This window comes from Neoarius graeffei, chromosome 28 (assembly GCF_027579695.1).
Source record: "Neoarius graeffei isolate fNeoGra1 chromosome 28, fNeoGra1.pri, whole genome shotgun sequence".
NCBI lineage: Eukaryota > Metazoa > Chordata > Actinopteri > Siluriformes > Ariidae > Neoarius > Neoarius graeffei.
Genome location: NC_083596.1, coordinates 51,001,258 through 51,017,119, shown reverse-complemented (window position 1 = coordinate 51,017,119; position 15,862 = coordinate 51,001,258). Strand labels below are relative to the sequence as shown.

At 43.9% G+C, this 15,862-nt stretch overlaps 1 protein-coding gene across 1 annotated transcript; it reads left to right on the top strand.

Annotated features, from left to right (window-relative positions):
• Positions 1-678: 678 nt before the first annotated feature.
• Positions 679-7,765, top strand: amer1 (APC membrane recruitment protein 1). The gene is made up of 2 exons (XM_060912392.1): positions 679-763; positions 3,200-7,765. The coding sequence occupies exon 2, from the start codon at positions 3,321-3,323 to the stop codon at positions 6,291-6,293; it is 2,973 nt and encodes a 990-aa protein (XP_060768375.1). The 5' UTR covers positions 679-763; positions 3,200-3,320; the 3' UTR covers positions 6,294-7,765.
• Positions 7,766-15,862: the final 8,097 nt, after the last annotated feature.

Genomic DNA, 15,862 nt, shown 5'->3' with positions numbered 1-15,862 from the left:
GGTGGTGTAGTGTTTAGCGCTGTCGCCTCACAGCAAGAAGGTCCTGGGTTCGAGCCCCGTGGCCGGCGAGGGCCTTTCTGTGCGGAGTTTGCATGTTCTCCCCGTGTCCGCGTGGGTTTCCTCCGGGTGCTCCGGTTTCCCCCACAGTCCAAAGACATGCAGGTTAGGTTAACTGGTGACTCTAAATTGAGCGTAGGTGTGAATGTGAGTGTGAATGGTTGTCTGTGTCTATGTGTCAGCCCTGTGATGACCTGGCGACTTGTCCAGGGTGAACCCCGCCTTTCGCCCGTAGTCAGCTGGGATAGGATCCAGCTCGCCTGCGACCCTGTAGAACAGGATAAAGCGGCTACAGATAATGGATGGATATATGTAGGGATTTTGATTTATTTTACTTTCAGCAGTGTGAAATGTTAGAAATGCTTTTGAATTAAAATCATCTCCATAAACATTTTAACTTCAGCATGTGAAGTAAACCATTTTAATCTGATGGATATAATCAAAAAACTTTTGTTTGTTTTTTGAAGCCTGTTATTTCAGACTGATCTGTTAGTGTTTATTGTAACACACCGTTTTCCGGATGGTATAAAATGATTTCTGTAGTTTTATCTAATACTCAGACTACATTTCCCGGCGTGCCTTGCGATCTGTCCGGAAGTGACGCACCACCAGTTGGTTCAGACGTTCAAGCTATTTTTCTCCTGCACAGGCTGTTGCTAATTACCTCAGCTGAGACAGAAATAAAAAAATATATATATATAAAACGGTGAGTCTTATTTTTGTTGCTTTGGTTTTAATCTGTTACTGTCGATGCTGTTTTTATGGGTTTGACGTTCATTATTGTTTCAGGCGAATAACGAAACTAAGAACGATTAAAAATTATTTCAAGTCGATATGAAATCTGGGTAAACGAAGCTTTAGCTTGGTAGCTAACCGAGCGAACCGTTAGCGACGGCTTTGTTGTTTCCTCACCCGCATTCCGAGAAACCCCCGCCCTCGCGCGCTGTGATTGGATGCTTTAGACTCTGCCCGCCTGTTGGATAATAAATTCAACCAATCGCAGCACAGGGGGCGGGTTTGTGAAACCAGAAGGTCGCGAAGGGAGGCTGGATTGTGTAGGAATACGGGTGGGGTTTCTGCTGAGGTAAAATCAGGTTAGGTGAATTGTAGCTACAAATAATGTACGTGTATTTATGTAAGTGTATGTTTATTGAATACGTCATCAAAGCGTTCATTTTGCGTCCATTTTATGTTTCCCTTTGTTGTAAATTTCTCCTTGTGGGATAATAAAAGGCTATCTTATCTTAATGTGTCAGAGTGCTGTTATGGACCTGAAGTGTCATCTGGAGAGGATTAGCTAAAAAGAGCTTATTTTTTTCTGAAGAATAATAACCATTTTAAAAATAGACGTTTAGAATAATAGATCGAATAAAAGATTGGATTGGATTCTGGACGCAATGTTACCGAGGCGGTTTTGAAAGCCTTTCACTTTACACACCAGATACGACACCATATTGTGATACGAAAACGTGAAAAATTTGTGTGAAAGTTTCGCACACAGTGTACGCACGCTGAGTCCGATGTGAATTTTTAAAAAATATTTCATTCTTGTTTCATACTGGTTTTGAAGGATGGAGTCATGTCGTCATGATGAAGGCAATAATTATCGGCATGCTCTCAAGAAGGACAAGGTTTTGGGTCCAAGTGACGACAAGGAGTGTTTCATCATAATCTCATTAAGGAGCAACGTTCGCGGGTGAAATACGCGTATAACCTCTGTGACATCATATTGTATCGTATCGCAGAGTCTCACTGCTACGTTTGAGGCTGTCTCCTGTGTCACCATGTGACATGTTCTGCACAACATGATTGGTTGATACATTTATTCATGGTGCAAAAGCTCAGAAAAATCTCTCTTTTCACTGTGTAATAATGGCAAAAACAACAGTTCAAAAAATATATGGACATGCAAATTAATCACATGAAAAACAGACGTCTGGTTTGTCGTGGCTTTTAGACTCCTGCATTTGTAATCCTTCAGAACTTAGCATCAGACTAATAATTGTTGCTGTTAAGGCAGAATGTCCTGTCATAAAACTGTTTGTAATTTATGACATCGGTTATGACGCAGCACTTAAATGGTAATTCACATCAATTGTAAAAGGTAAAAGTGTGATCGGAACTCTGACCCCTGAGGAACCTCAGTGGAGCATTTAAAGTTAACTGAAGAATACTTGCTCTTTCAAACTTATTAGCCCATGTTTACATTAGACCGTATCAGCGGATCATCAGATTAACGTTTTTAAAACGATTAGTGTGCACACAGCAACACCAATACACGATTTGCGTGCACACAGCAACGCCAATACACGGATACGCTCAGCTCCGCAGGCATCCTGCGCTCCAAATCACTCCGCCCTGAACAGCGAGTGCCCTCTGGAGGGTGCGCACTCCGGCCCTGCGCAGCTCACACAGCGCGCGAGTGGAGCGCACAAGCCACGATTCGGGACTGAGCCGCTGTGTGTGTGATCCCAGCGCAGATCACTTACCACTTGCAAGTGGAAGGATGGCAAGCCTAAAGACAATCATAACTACACAATGGGCAGTATTTGCATCAGTATTTGCAGTATTTTCATACTTTTATACTCTTTAATGAAAGGTGATACAAGGCGGAAGTCCGCGCTGTTTTTCAGCAGTCGCGTCACATGACCAACGCCAACGAATCAGGAAGGCGGATGTCACAGTGACGTCCAATGAGACGCCAGCTAGAGCTCAGCACAGCGTATCTGCGTATTCTGAATGTTTACACAGCACCGGACCAGATACGATCTAGATTGAATACGTGGACGCTGGCGGATTCCCGTTTCCAGGCGGTTTAATGTAAACGGACAGTGCATCCGCGAAGAAAACGAGACCGATACGGTCTAATGTAAACGTAGCCTTAGTCTGTTTGTTGAATCAGAATCAGAGTGAAATTAGCCCTTTGTGCACTTTTTGTACGCTGGACATTGACACTTGTGCGCTGGGCAAGCTAACGGCTCTGATTTGTCGCACCTCCACCTTGGTTTTGCTTTCATTTCCATTTCATTCCATCACTGTTTTGGTTTTTATGTTGCAGCGCTTGAGGTTTATTTTCCCTTATTCGCATGGACTTCACGTGTCTTTGGTGTTCTCATCTAATTGTTTGTTTTTCGCTTTTCAGATGTGACATGGCAGAAGATGTGTTCAATGGACATTTTGTCAGCATCCTTAGTTTCACCTGCACGCAGCAGAATCCTCCATGTCATGATCATACGACTGTAACAGCGAGTTTCTGAGTCGCCATGGAGACTCCAATGGGAAATGAGCTGCCTGGTGCAGCTGGTGGTGGCCAGCCATCAGACACCATCTTGCCTGATCCTCAGTCACCCCAGACGCCTCCGGCGGGGAAGCTAAGAAAGACCGCCTTCAAGTTTTTCGGAGGTCGAAAAAGCATCTGTATGCTGCCCAGCTTTTTCGTCGGAAGAGGCAAAAGTCAAGGAAGGTGGTCGTATAAAATGGGCGTAACCAAGAGTCAGACTTATGATGGCGTGAGCAGAGCATGCTGGGATGACAGCATGAGAGGTGGCGGTGATGTGACCTCGGTGGAGTTTGAATTCCACAACCCAAACGGCTCGAGTGACCTGCACAAAGCGCAGGAAAGTTTTGCGAAGTCGCAGTCGCTCCCGCGACAGAAGAGAGGCCTCAGAGGTCTCTTCAGCAGCATTAGGAAGCACAGGAAAAGCAAAAATAATGCTGAAGCGGAAAAAAACGAGACGCTTGAAATGTCCTCTGGTGAAACAGTGCCTGGTAGGTTGACAAACCTCAGTTGTCATGGTGACAACGACAGCAAGAGTCACATAGATTTGTTAGAGCCAGATGTGCCTATGAAATCTGACAGCAGTGATTCCACAAAATTGCCTGCCACTGATGCACGCAAAATGGAGGAAACACGAGTGCCTCAGAAATTAAGGAGCAAGGGGAAGACTGGGGAGGAAGAGAAAGAAGAAAAAAGTGGTGATGAGGGCCAGGATGAGGCAGAGGAAGAAAAGCAACAAAAGAAAAAGGGTGGCCTGGTTACGTATCGGCGGCCGCTATGCGCAGACTCTGAGATGGCGCGTCTCGCTGAGGTACATACAGACGTACCTGAGGGAGACCTGCCCACAGTGTCCACCTCGACTGACAACTTGATCTTCGGAGATGTGTCCTCTCTCAAGAGTTTCGATTCATTGACTGGTTGTGGTGACATCATCGCTGACCAGGATGACGTCAGCGTCGCAGAGAGTTCAGTGTCCGGTGAGAGAGGAAGTCGTAATGCTGGCAAACGTAGCTCCTGCCTTGTTACTTATCAGGGTGGTGGAGAGGAGATGGCAACTCCAGATGAAGTGGACAGCGAGTACCTGCACAGCCTGTGGGAGTCGGAAGGCAGCGAGGTGTGCTACCTACCATCGGAGCAGACCATCAGTCATTCTTCCACTCCTGATCAGCCAACCAGCTCCTTCCATGTCACCACCAGCACTAGTGGCAATACCAGCACTAGTCCTTTGGGAATTACGGAAACGGTCCTCACACCTACCGATCTTCTGACTCCTCAGAGTGACCGACAGGGGTCGGTGCCAAACAGCGACGAGGGTTACTATGATTCCACGACGCCTGGAGCTGATGACGATAGTCGTGAACGTCCACAGCAGGAAAGACTTCCCCGGGACAGCTATAGTGGCGATGCCCTTTATGAACTTTTTGAGCCTGATGATAGATTGCTCAGTCCACCTCTACCTTCTAAAGACAATCAGGGGTTGTTGGGTGGAAACAAAACTAAAGGAGATCTTCTTTATGCCTTGACATCTGCTGCCTTGGAATCTGGTGCCATGGAGACGGAGGAGGAGCGTCTGAGTAAGATCCAGCATGCTTTGCTATGTTGCGAGTTGCAGAACCTGAGAAACTCGTCCAAAGATCAGCATCTGTATTGTAGTGACCATTTATACAGTGACGCAAACCCTCTTGAGGGGAAGTACAAAAGCTCAGAGGATGAAGCACACCATCAGTCTGGATCCAGACCACTGCAAGGATCTCAAGCCTTAAAAGAAGTTTTGCCTCCTAGTGGGGGTCAGATGCAGCACAGAACCTTGTACGGATCTACTGCCGATTCAAGGTTAAACACACAAGTCTCCAAGGCAGCAAGCCTTATCAAAGATGCAGTACTATATTCCAAGCAAGAAAGGTGCGGTGCATCAGATGATGGCTCTTTACAACCCACCAGTGGCTGCAGTCAATCTCAGGAGGAGCTCATGGTCTGTTTCTCGCAAGCATTGGTTGATTTTACCAAAAACACCAGAATTTATCGCAACTCCACAGAGAGTTTGGATGGCTCGGAATCGAGCTCACCGTTTGGACCAAGCCTAAGTGCTCTTCCCACCATTGTGACTTTCGATGTGGTTGACATGGAGAATGAGGGCGAATGTGAACAGCCAGAGCCTGTAGAGGAAGAGGAGGAGCTGGCATCCCCATTTGAGGCGTTTGAAGATGATGGCTGCTATTTACAGCAGGATGCTTTTGCCGAGTGTGATCAGAGGACCTTCGATGCCTATGAGCAAAGTTTGTTGCTGAGTAACGCTTGGGGTATCGCAAGCCTTCCTCGTCACCTTAGCCTGAGCCGCCCGAGCCCTCCAGTTCCTGCACCACTTGCTCTCAACCGACGTAGTCGCTCTCTAGATACAGATAGTCTTGAACTCCAGACCAGCGACCTTTATGCGTCCCTCATTTCCAATGGCCACAAGATGGCCGCATCCTTCCACCGCAGGAAAAACAGTGCAGATGCAGGAGACCTTTGTGGTGATGTTCAGCAAGGTAGGAACTGGAGACAGGGGCGTGGTTGTGAATTTGACCCTTCCCAGAAGGACACCTCCATGTCTCAGCAGCAACAAAGGTCCTTGCGTGGTACCGCTTGGCTGGAACTGCTGTCAGGTTCTAGTTCTAGCTGTCAGCCAACAGTTCGACCTTCACATCTCCCCCTACAGGCTGCTTATCCTAATAGCAGCACAGCACGAATTCTGAAAATCGCTGCTGAAGGAGATGTTTTGGGTGGGCCTCACAGTGATCAGTACTCTTGTAATCATCCTTCAGGAGGACAGTGGAAAAGTCGACCAGTTGGTATCACCCAGGGTATACCTAATCACCGATCTGACCAATCAGAGGCTACAAGAGAGATTACGACCAAGAATAGGCGGACAGAGATGGAGGCGGGATTCTCCACAGCAACGCCCAAACGCAACATGTAAACACCCGGAAAACAAAAGTAAACAGGTCTCATGGCCAAAGACACAGCTGGATGTTTACTGACCATCATGATTTGTATCTTTGGCACACATTTACTGTTACAGTTATCTTCTTACAGTTATAAGCTATTATATTTAGTGATAGTGTAGTTGTTTTTATTTTTTTTCCTCAGACATCTATGATGTCTTTTTATTTGCCATGTTGTTTGGCAGTTATGTAGCAGGTGTCTATGATTTTTATTTTTGTGCAAATATAAAGTCCAGCCTTTGTTTTGTGTTTTGCAAATCGTTTTGACTCGCTAGACAGTTAAAACCCATTTGACAGAAATTTTTACGATATGCTTGCACGTTTGAACTGAAACCGTGCTCGCACATTAAAGTTTCTGCTGCTATTCCCACGGGATACTACAGATTACAACTAGAAGTGTTGAACTTTTTTTAAACAAACTGACTGGTGAACATCTTTCACATTTATCTCCTGAACACTTTAGCTAAACTTTTCATGTTTTCTGTGCTACACTTGCCTTTTTTTAATGTTTAGCATTTATCCTCACCACACTGTCACACTTGTGGGGACCTTCTGGTGAATGTGGTGATGCTTGGGAACAAAAGGAAAAACAAAAACCCTTTGAAGTTTTATATGTTCAAATTATGTTCTTTGTTGTACTTGGACAGCTATTTTCAAATTTGTTTTACAATGTTCCCTAATAGTTAGTGTTTGGGGGCTGTAGCTCATTAATGGGTCATGTTTTTCAAAAAAAAAAAACCAAAAACAAAAAGTAAAAAACCCATGTAGGTACACTATATACATTTTTTTTTTCAGTGTCAGAAACTGTTGGGCAGCTTTACATCATGCTTTTAAGTGTTGCTCGATCAAAAGAAATGTCTAGGAGATTACGAGCTATGCTAGCTTTTAGCTAGTTATTTCATAAAACACTGATGAATTCGCTACGTTTATTTCCGCGTACTCCTTGCGACATAGTGCTGAGTTGATTATGACATGAAAATCATTTAAATATCATTTTGTATGTGTAATCAAATGCATTTTGTAAATGTCTCTTAAAGATTTCACCAAAGCCAACATCATGCACTTACCACAATACGGACTGAGGTGTGTGGGCTTTTTTTTCACCAGACAATTCTATGACAAAATCAAAGCTGTTTTTTTGGGAGTTCTTTTTTATTTCTTCATGTTTTCTTTTGTATTTTTTTTCTTTTGATACAGTCTTTTATTGTGATCTGTCAGTGAATACTCACACTTTTGTTCTGATGGTGTATGTGAGCGAGCTGAAACCAACACAAGCTTCTTCTTTTTTTAATATATGGATGTACACTCAGACAATGAATGTTTAAATATCAAGATAAATGTTTGTGGGATTGAAGTAGCTGCCAATCACGACCCTTTACCCGTACTGCCTCTGGGTGCTTACACACTCGCAGATAATCAACTGGAAATAAACTCCATCTCAAGTGAAGAGTGTGAATTTGTAATCTTTGCAAATTGCTTTTGTGACTTTAATGTGTTCCTCTATTTTGAGGGATTTCTGTGGATGGAGTGAAATGATCATCACTCAGAGTTCAGCAGTGATTACATTTCTTTGAACATTTCATTTCAATAATAATTGGAACAATACCAACACCTGAATTTGACATCAGAATATTCATAAAGAATTTGATCAGCTGGATATTGTGTGTTAATGTCAGGAATAATTTTCAAAAGTAGTCCTTGTAAATGAAAGTGAATGTCGGATGTATTCCTGCCTTTTAGGGATACACAGTTAAGCATCCACCCAGTATTCCAGGGCCAGGATGCTCCGAATGTCTGCAGTATTCCAGGGACAGGTTGGCTGGCATCAACCCCCCCAGTATTCCAGGGACAGGCTTCACAAAATTTCCCCAGTATTCTGGGGACAGGCTGGCATCTCTTCCCCCAGTATCATGGGGACAGGCTTCACAAAATTCCCGTAGTATTCTGGGGACAGGCTGGCATCTCTTCCCCCAGTATCATGGGGACAGGCTTCACAAAATTCCCCCAGTATTCTGGGGACAGGCTGGCATCTCTTCCCCCAGTATCATGGGGACAGGCTTCACAAAATTCCCCCAGTATTCTGGGGACAGGCTGGCATCTCTTCCCCCAGCATCATGGGGACAGGCTTCACAAAATTCCCCCAGTATTCTGGGGACAGGCTGGCATCTCTTCCCCCAGCATCATGGGGACAGGCTTCACAAAATTCCCCCAGTATTCTGGGGACAGGCTGGTATCTCCTTCCCCAGTATCATGGGGACAGGCTTCACAAAATTCTCCCAGTATTCTGGGGACCGGCACTGACTCTACTATTACCCTGACCAAGATTGAGTGCTCACTAAAGATGGATGATTATCATTTTCCATGGACGAATCCAGAGTGATGCAACTGATGCATGTGCGTTGGTCAGAAATATATGTGCACTTGGATCTGACCACCTGTGGTAAGCAGTGATACTTACCTGACCTAATTACCTATATTCTCACGATGCTTTGTAGTGTGCGACCTGAGACGAATCTAGGTAAAACCAATAAAATGTTCCAGAAAAGTCAAAAATTGCCACGGATTGCATAATGCACGTTATGCAATGCTCCTAAACTCAACGATGAAGTAACTTCACTCCCCCAGATCTTTTATATTTCTAATCACTGGAACGGCCTTTAAGGTGGCCAGGGAACTCATGCAGGAAACTTGATGAGTTCGTATGAAAAGCCTTATGGTGCCGAGGGGATCTTAGATAGATTCTTGAAAGGTAATGGCATCCTGAAAGTAGCAATTACCTCTGATGGGACCAATAATAATCTTCTCTCATTTAGTGATTACATCAATTTTAGACCGGGTTATACGATCTCTGTGGCCGTGGGTTCCTGAGAGTGGAGTGCCAAAAATTACTTTTAATGAGGGTTTGCAATTGGAAGCCTTGGAGGCCTCAAACAGAGCAGATTGAGTCCGGTGATTAACTTGTGACTGTGGTCAGGTGTGCTGGAAGAAGCAGCAGGGGTGAACAGGAGATTGTTGAACAGTGCTTGTGGGTGGAGAAGTGAAAAGAGGGTTTGCTCTTTGGTAGGTGAATATAAAATCTTAATCTGTTGATTTCTCCTTATTACTGCGAGATCCCTGGTGTGGGTACGGCTGAATAAACACAGTCAGAAATCAACCTTTAGTGCCAAACTCGATTTTTTTTTCCATAAATAGAATGTTGTTAATTTACCCAACAGCTGTCCAAGAACAGCATTCAAAAGTAGTAGTTTGAAAGACCTTCCATGAGCATGTCAATCAAATAGAAAAATCTCATCTCATCTCATTATCTCTAGCCGCTTTATCCTGTTCTACAGGGTCGCAGGCAAGCTGGAGCCTATCCCAGCTGACTACGGGCGAAAGGCGGGGTACACCCTGGACAAGTCACCAGGTCATCACAGGGCTGCACATAGACACAGACAACCATTCACACTCACATTCACACCTACGCTCCATTTAGAGTCACCAGTTAACCTAACCTGCATGCAGGGCCGTCGACAGGGGGGGACAACCGGGTATTTTGTCCCGGGCCCAGGCATGAGGGGGGGCCCAGAACTGGTCCCTCATGAAGATGCCATTAATCATTCTGTTTCATTTCAAAATGTGTTGATTTGGGGGAGAAAAATGTGCTATATTTGCATTCAATGAATGATTTCTGGTTCTTTTGCCTTTATTGTCTTCGAAAATAGATTCAAGAACCCACCTACCACCCCTAATGCAGAAATGGTTTGGTCTTTGATTAAGGCGCCAAATAACACGGCACTATTCCATCATAACGCTTCGACAATAAGCGTGCGAGCCCGTTTGCCAACATGCACAAGTCAGGAGCAAAGAAAAGAAAAGAGAAAAAGAGATGAAGAAGCCAAGAGCCTCAGGGGCTCACTGCATAGATATTTTAGAAAAGATTCAGATGATGCAGCAGGTGGTGAAGGCAGTGGGGCAGCTGAGCCAGGTAAGACACAGATAACTTTTTTCCAGCCCCGTAATGTAACCCCAGCACGCGCGACGCGCCATTCATAATTATAAAGTAGGGGATAGCAGGGTACACTGAGTGAACACTGAAATGCACAGGGCATTGAATTATTTCATAAACATATCGGTTTAATAACACTGTGTTGCATATATCTCAATGAAGCAAAGAATAGCACATTGGCCCGCAATCATATCCAAATGTTTTAGGCATAGTTCGAATTACGTGGGAGCCAATGGGAGCTGAGCTCCCATTCCCTCAGGCTCCCATGAAAGAAGCAAACTTAATTTTCTGTGGAAGTCTCTCAAATACGTCATATATCACCATAATAAGCTTGAATAGCCTATATCACCATATAAATATAAATAAAACTCGTTTCATTTCCGATCACCATGCAGCCATAACTTTGTATTGAACGTGTTATTAAACCGCAACATGTGCGGCTGTACTTCACCACCACACCACTATGCGCGCAAACTGAAATTTGCAGCCTGCGAAATCGAATGTGAAGTTAAGTCCAAAGAAGACTTGTCCTCTAGCTCACAGCGATCTTCCTTTGTTTAACAATATGTATAATTATATATATATACAATATATATAATTTGTTTAACTATATATATATATATATATATATATATATATATATATATATATATGCAACACCGTGTGTGTGTGTGCGTGCGTGCATGCGCACGCCTGTGTGTGAAAGCTGTGCACTGCAGTGCGCAAAAGTGCGCTGGTCCAGGAGAGCGAGTATGCATTGCTTTTTTTTTTTAAATAGAGACCCCCATAGGGTCAAATTTATAATTCGAACCCTGGTTTTAGGCACGCTTGCTGAGCTGCGCTGAGCTGGACTCCGGTTAGCTGAAAGCCCGTGGAATGCTGCCTCTTGTTAATTAAACCTTATTTTGTTGGAAATCATTCCGTGTAGATACGACGGCATGTGAAATTGCCAGCTAGATAGAGTTTAATGTAACGAATGGGCTATAAATGGGGTGTTTTGAGGTTAGTCTGTTGCAAAACATTAAACTTTTGCTTAGACTGGATACTCTTCAAACAATTCCCTTGCTCAAGTGAAAAATGATAGGCCTGTATGAAAAGCGCAATTAATGAAAGTAGCCTAATAAGCCCTAAATGAATAAAACAACCTCTGTTTTATTGTTGTTGCTTACACGTTAAGATTTTGAAATCTTCTCGGTCCAGTTCTATATCCAGGGAACGTTGTAATCCTTTTGGTTTATCCGTAATAAACGTGTCAGCCCCCAGGTCAGATAGGCTAATGTTACGTGGTTGGGAGGGTGTCAATTTTTTTTGTAACATTCTAAATCGAGTACGGAAAGGACGTTTATGAAAAACAAGACAAAAAAATACACTGAAAAACTCACTGTACACATCACTAGTGGTGATGCTTCTATGTTGAGATTTTGGGAAAGCCATAACTCCGTTCTCATTGAGGCCCAGTTCCATCCCGTAAACAATCATTTTGGTTTATCAACTACCTGCGCTCAAACATGTCACAGGAGAGGCTCAATGGGCTGGCTATGCTCTCTAGAGCGCGAGCTTGCAAAGAAGCTGGACTTCAATGACCTTATTGACGACTTTGCCACAGCAAAAGTCCGGCGCATTGCATTTCGCACCTGAATAGTTGCAGACTAAGGAAATGTTCAAACTGTAAATATGTTGAAATGTTGAAATAAAATGGTTGACTGTTATAATGGGCTTGGAATACCTGTTATTTAAGGGTTGGAGTGAATGGAGACTGTGAAAAGAGGGGTTGGGAGTGGGTGGTTGCTGTGTGGCGATGTGCGTGCGCGCGTATGTATGTGTGTGTGTGTGTGGGGGGGGGGGGGGGACACTCAGATTATTTTGTCCCGGGCCCAGCCAAAGCTGTCAACGGCCCTGCCTGCATGTCTTTGGACTGTGGGGGAAACCGGAGCACCCGGAGGAAACCCACGCGGACACGGGGAGAACATGCAAACTCCGCACAGAAAGGCCCTCGCCGGCCCCGGGGCTCGAACCCGGACCTTCTTGCTGTGAGGCGACAGCACTAACCACTACATCACCATGCCGCCTTTCTTTGTTCTTTTATTTAAAAATTTCATGCTCAAGTCACAGCTTGGCGACACGGTGGTGTAGTGGTTAGCGCTGTCGCCTCACAGCAAGAAGGTCCGGGTTCGAGCCCCGTGGCCGGCGAGGGCCTTTCTGTGCGGAGTTTGCATGTTCTCCCCGTGTTCACATGGGTTTCCTCCGGGTGCTCCGGTTTCCCCCACAGTCCAAAGACATGCAGGTTAGGTTAACTGGTGACTCTAAATTGAGCGTAGGTGTGAATGTGAGTGTGAATGGTTGTCTGTGTCTATGTGTCAGCCCTGTGATGACCTGGCGACTTGTCCAGGGTGAACCTGCCTTTCGCCCGTAGTCAGCTGGGATAGGCTCCAGCTCGCCTGCGACCCTGTAGAACAGGATAAAGCGGCTACAGATAATGAGATGAGATGAAGTCACAGCTTTAGTTTGGAACCATTTACTTTGCTGCAGCAATTTAACAAAAATGATGGATGTTTTTATGATGATCTCATTTCCATGATATGACTGAAAGTTGGTGGACACCTGACCATCAGGCCCACATGTGCTTGTTGAATGTCCAATTCCAGATTTATTCCCCCTTTGCTGTTGTAATGAGCTCCACTATTCTCTTCTGGGGAGGCTCTTCACTAGATTTTGGGGCATGGCTGTGGGGGTTTGTGTTCATTGAGATACAAGAGCATTGGTGAGGTTAGACCACTGAGCGCTATATAAAATCTGGAGAGCTCATAAACCTGTCAGAGTGAAGCCATCTGGCCGTCATCTGACCACTCACATCACGTGTATTTGGTGTGTGTTAAGTCAGGAGATGCTTTTCTTGGGGCAAATTTGACTGGATATGACACTTTAACACAAACGAAATACACATGATGTGAGTGGTAAGATGGCGGCCAGATGGCTTGGCTCCAGGCCTGGGGTATAAAAATTGTTTTCCTGCTGGAAACCAGATTGCCAGAAAGACAGTTATCAACTTTCAGGATCCTGAATATTGTGGCCAGAAAAATGTACAAAAAGATTTTAAATGCTGATGGTTGAAGACTATCACATCCTAACCCTCTGTTATGGTAGAGGAAGATAAAACCTTCTTTGGTTTTATCTGTAGATAAATGGTTTGGTTTTATTTATAGATAGAGATTGAAAGTATGAAGGGTCCAGGACAGACATTTTTAAGGGGTCTCTCTGTACCAGCACATTTGGAACTAATTAATAAAGAACACATATGGACTGGGTGAGGGTTTGAGGAAGACCTTTGTTTGTTTAATGAAGGTGCTTTTTATTCGATCTCATTATGCCCTCTGCTGGTTAAGTGCAGAACTAATCCACCGAAACACCTGACCAGGCCAGTATTCGAACAGGACCTGGGTGTTTAATGCCTTTTGGATGTCAGGATGATGCCCAAGCTGATCACATTCCAATACAAATACAGCTAAGTAATAAGTATGTGTGTGTGTGTGTATGTGTGTGTATGTGTGTGTGTGTGTATGTTAAAGAAAAAATAGTGAGTGATGTGGTGATGAAATGAAGTGCAGTTTCTGTTCCCACCCTGATGTTTATTATTTCCCTGTAACAGCATGTCCCCCGGGCGGCACGGTGGTGTAGTGGTTAGCGCTGTCGCCTCACAGCAAGAAGGTCCGGGTTCGAGCCCCGTGGCCGGCGAGGGCCTTTCTGTGCGGAGTTTGCATGTTCTGTCCGTGTGGGTTTCCTCCGGGTGCTCCGGTTTCCCCCACAGTCCAAAGACATGCAGGTTAGGTTAACTGGTGACTCTAAATTGACCGTAAGTGTGAATGGTTGTCTGTGTCTATGTGTCAGCCCTGCGATGACCTGGCGACTTGTCCAGGGTGAACCCCGCCTTTCACCCGTAGTCAGCTGGGATAGGATCCAGCTTGCCTGTGACCCTGTAGAACAGGACAAAGCGGCTACAGATAATGAGATGAGATGAGATGAGATGAGCATGTCCCCCAGTTTTTTATTCCTCTTATCTCACATTTATTGATTTGCTTATTTAGACAGATTGCACTTATATCCATTTATTGTTGTATTTGATTTTGTGCAAAGTCCAAAAAGATGTTGGAAAACTTGGTTCCAGCTTCACCTCTGACTGTTCCACAGCGCTGACACTGGAGACTCCTTCCAGAAACACACTCCTCCTTCCAGAAAACTTCACCACATCATCGATTGCACGATTTTTTAAAAAATCAGTTTATGTCGAACGTCTGCTGTCAGGTCCCTGTCAATGAACTGTGACTATATATATAATGTATTAGAACAAGTGCATGAAGATGAGATGAGATGAGAATATTTAAAAAATTAATACATTGTCACTCTGTCTGTTCTTTCTTTGTCTCATCCTTATGAATCCATTTTTCTATTTATTTTCCCTACATCTGCTTTTTTTTTGCTTTTCTATCATCCTCTCCTCATATTTGAAATTTTCTTAGTTATTTTCTGTCATTTTGTTTGTTTTTCTTCTTTCATTTTTCTTCCCACTTCACATTCTTTCTCTTTTTTCATATCTCCTTTCATCTGCTTTTATTAATTTCCGTTGACCCTGTTCTCGTTCCCTGATTATTTTTTTCTTTCTGCTTTAATTTTCTTAAAATTCTTGGCTTTTGCTTTTTTTGTTTTCCTCCCTCCTTCCTTCATTCATCACTCATTCACTCTTTCTTGCTTGCTCATTATCTCTGGTTGTCATTTTCTCTTCAGCTGTCTTTTCCTGATTTACACTTCTCGCTGTCCTGTTATCTTCCTTTCCTTGTTTTTTTATTTTTAATTTTTTCTCTCTTTTATTGCTTTGATTTCTCTCCATCACATTCTCACAGAATTCCAACACTTCAGATTTTTTTGAACTTATTTATTGAACAACTGACTGCAGTTTGAATGAATTCGCCTCAGTGTTGAAGGAAACCCAAACTTCAGCACGTTTTATGAAAAACACTCAAAGAAAATTACTTTTCCTGCTGTGGAAAAAATGAGCACATGGGAATCCTGGAGCTTCAGAAGAAACCAGCTGTGTGTCAACTGGAATTCTGTCTTCTGTCTCTTTTCTAAAACTGTTCAGGGACAAAAAGAGAGAACTAAAGGAAGCTGTGAGCTGCTGATGGGGAGGACGTTTGGAGTGGACAGAACATTATGGAGAATTTTAGTGGAAGTTTTATTTATTTTCAAATAAAGAATCATTACTGCTTTCTAAATGCCCCACTTTCAGTGATGGATGTGAGGAATTATGGATTAAGTTTATGAAGAAGTGCAATGGGGTCCCTCTCATAAAGTGCCTACAGAATTCCATCAACCTTTGAATCTGAGGTCAGGGCACTTTTGGGGAGTTGAAGTGGTGGCGAGAACCAAGCACTTCAATGATTTTATTACCATCTGCCACCAAAGTGCTCACTGGACAGGGCACAAGTTGATATCAAGTTTTAATGTAGATGAATATCACCTGACTTGAATTTCCCTATTTATAGTGTTTATAATATTTAATAA

Coding starts and splice junctions, on each gene's coding strand:
- amer1 (XM_060912392.1), top strand. CDS start 3,321: ATGGAGACTCCAATGGGAAATGAGCTGCCTGGTGCAGCTGGTGGTGGC.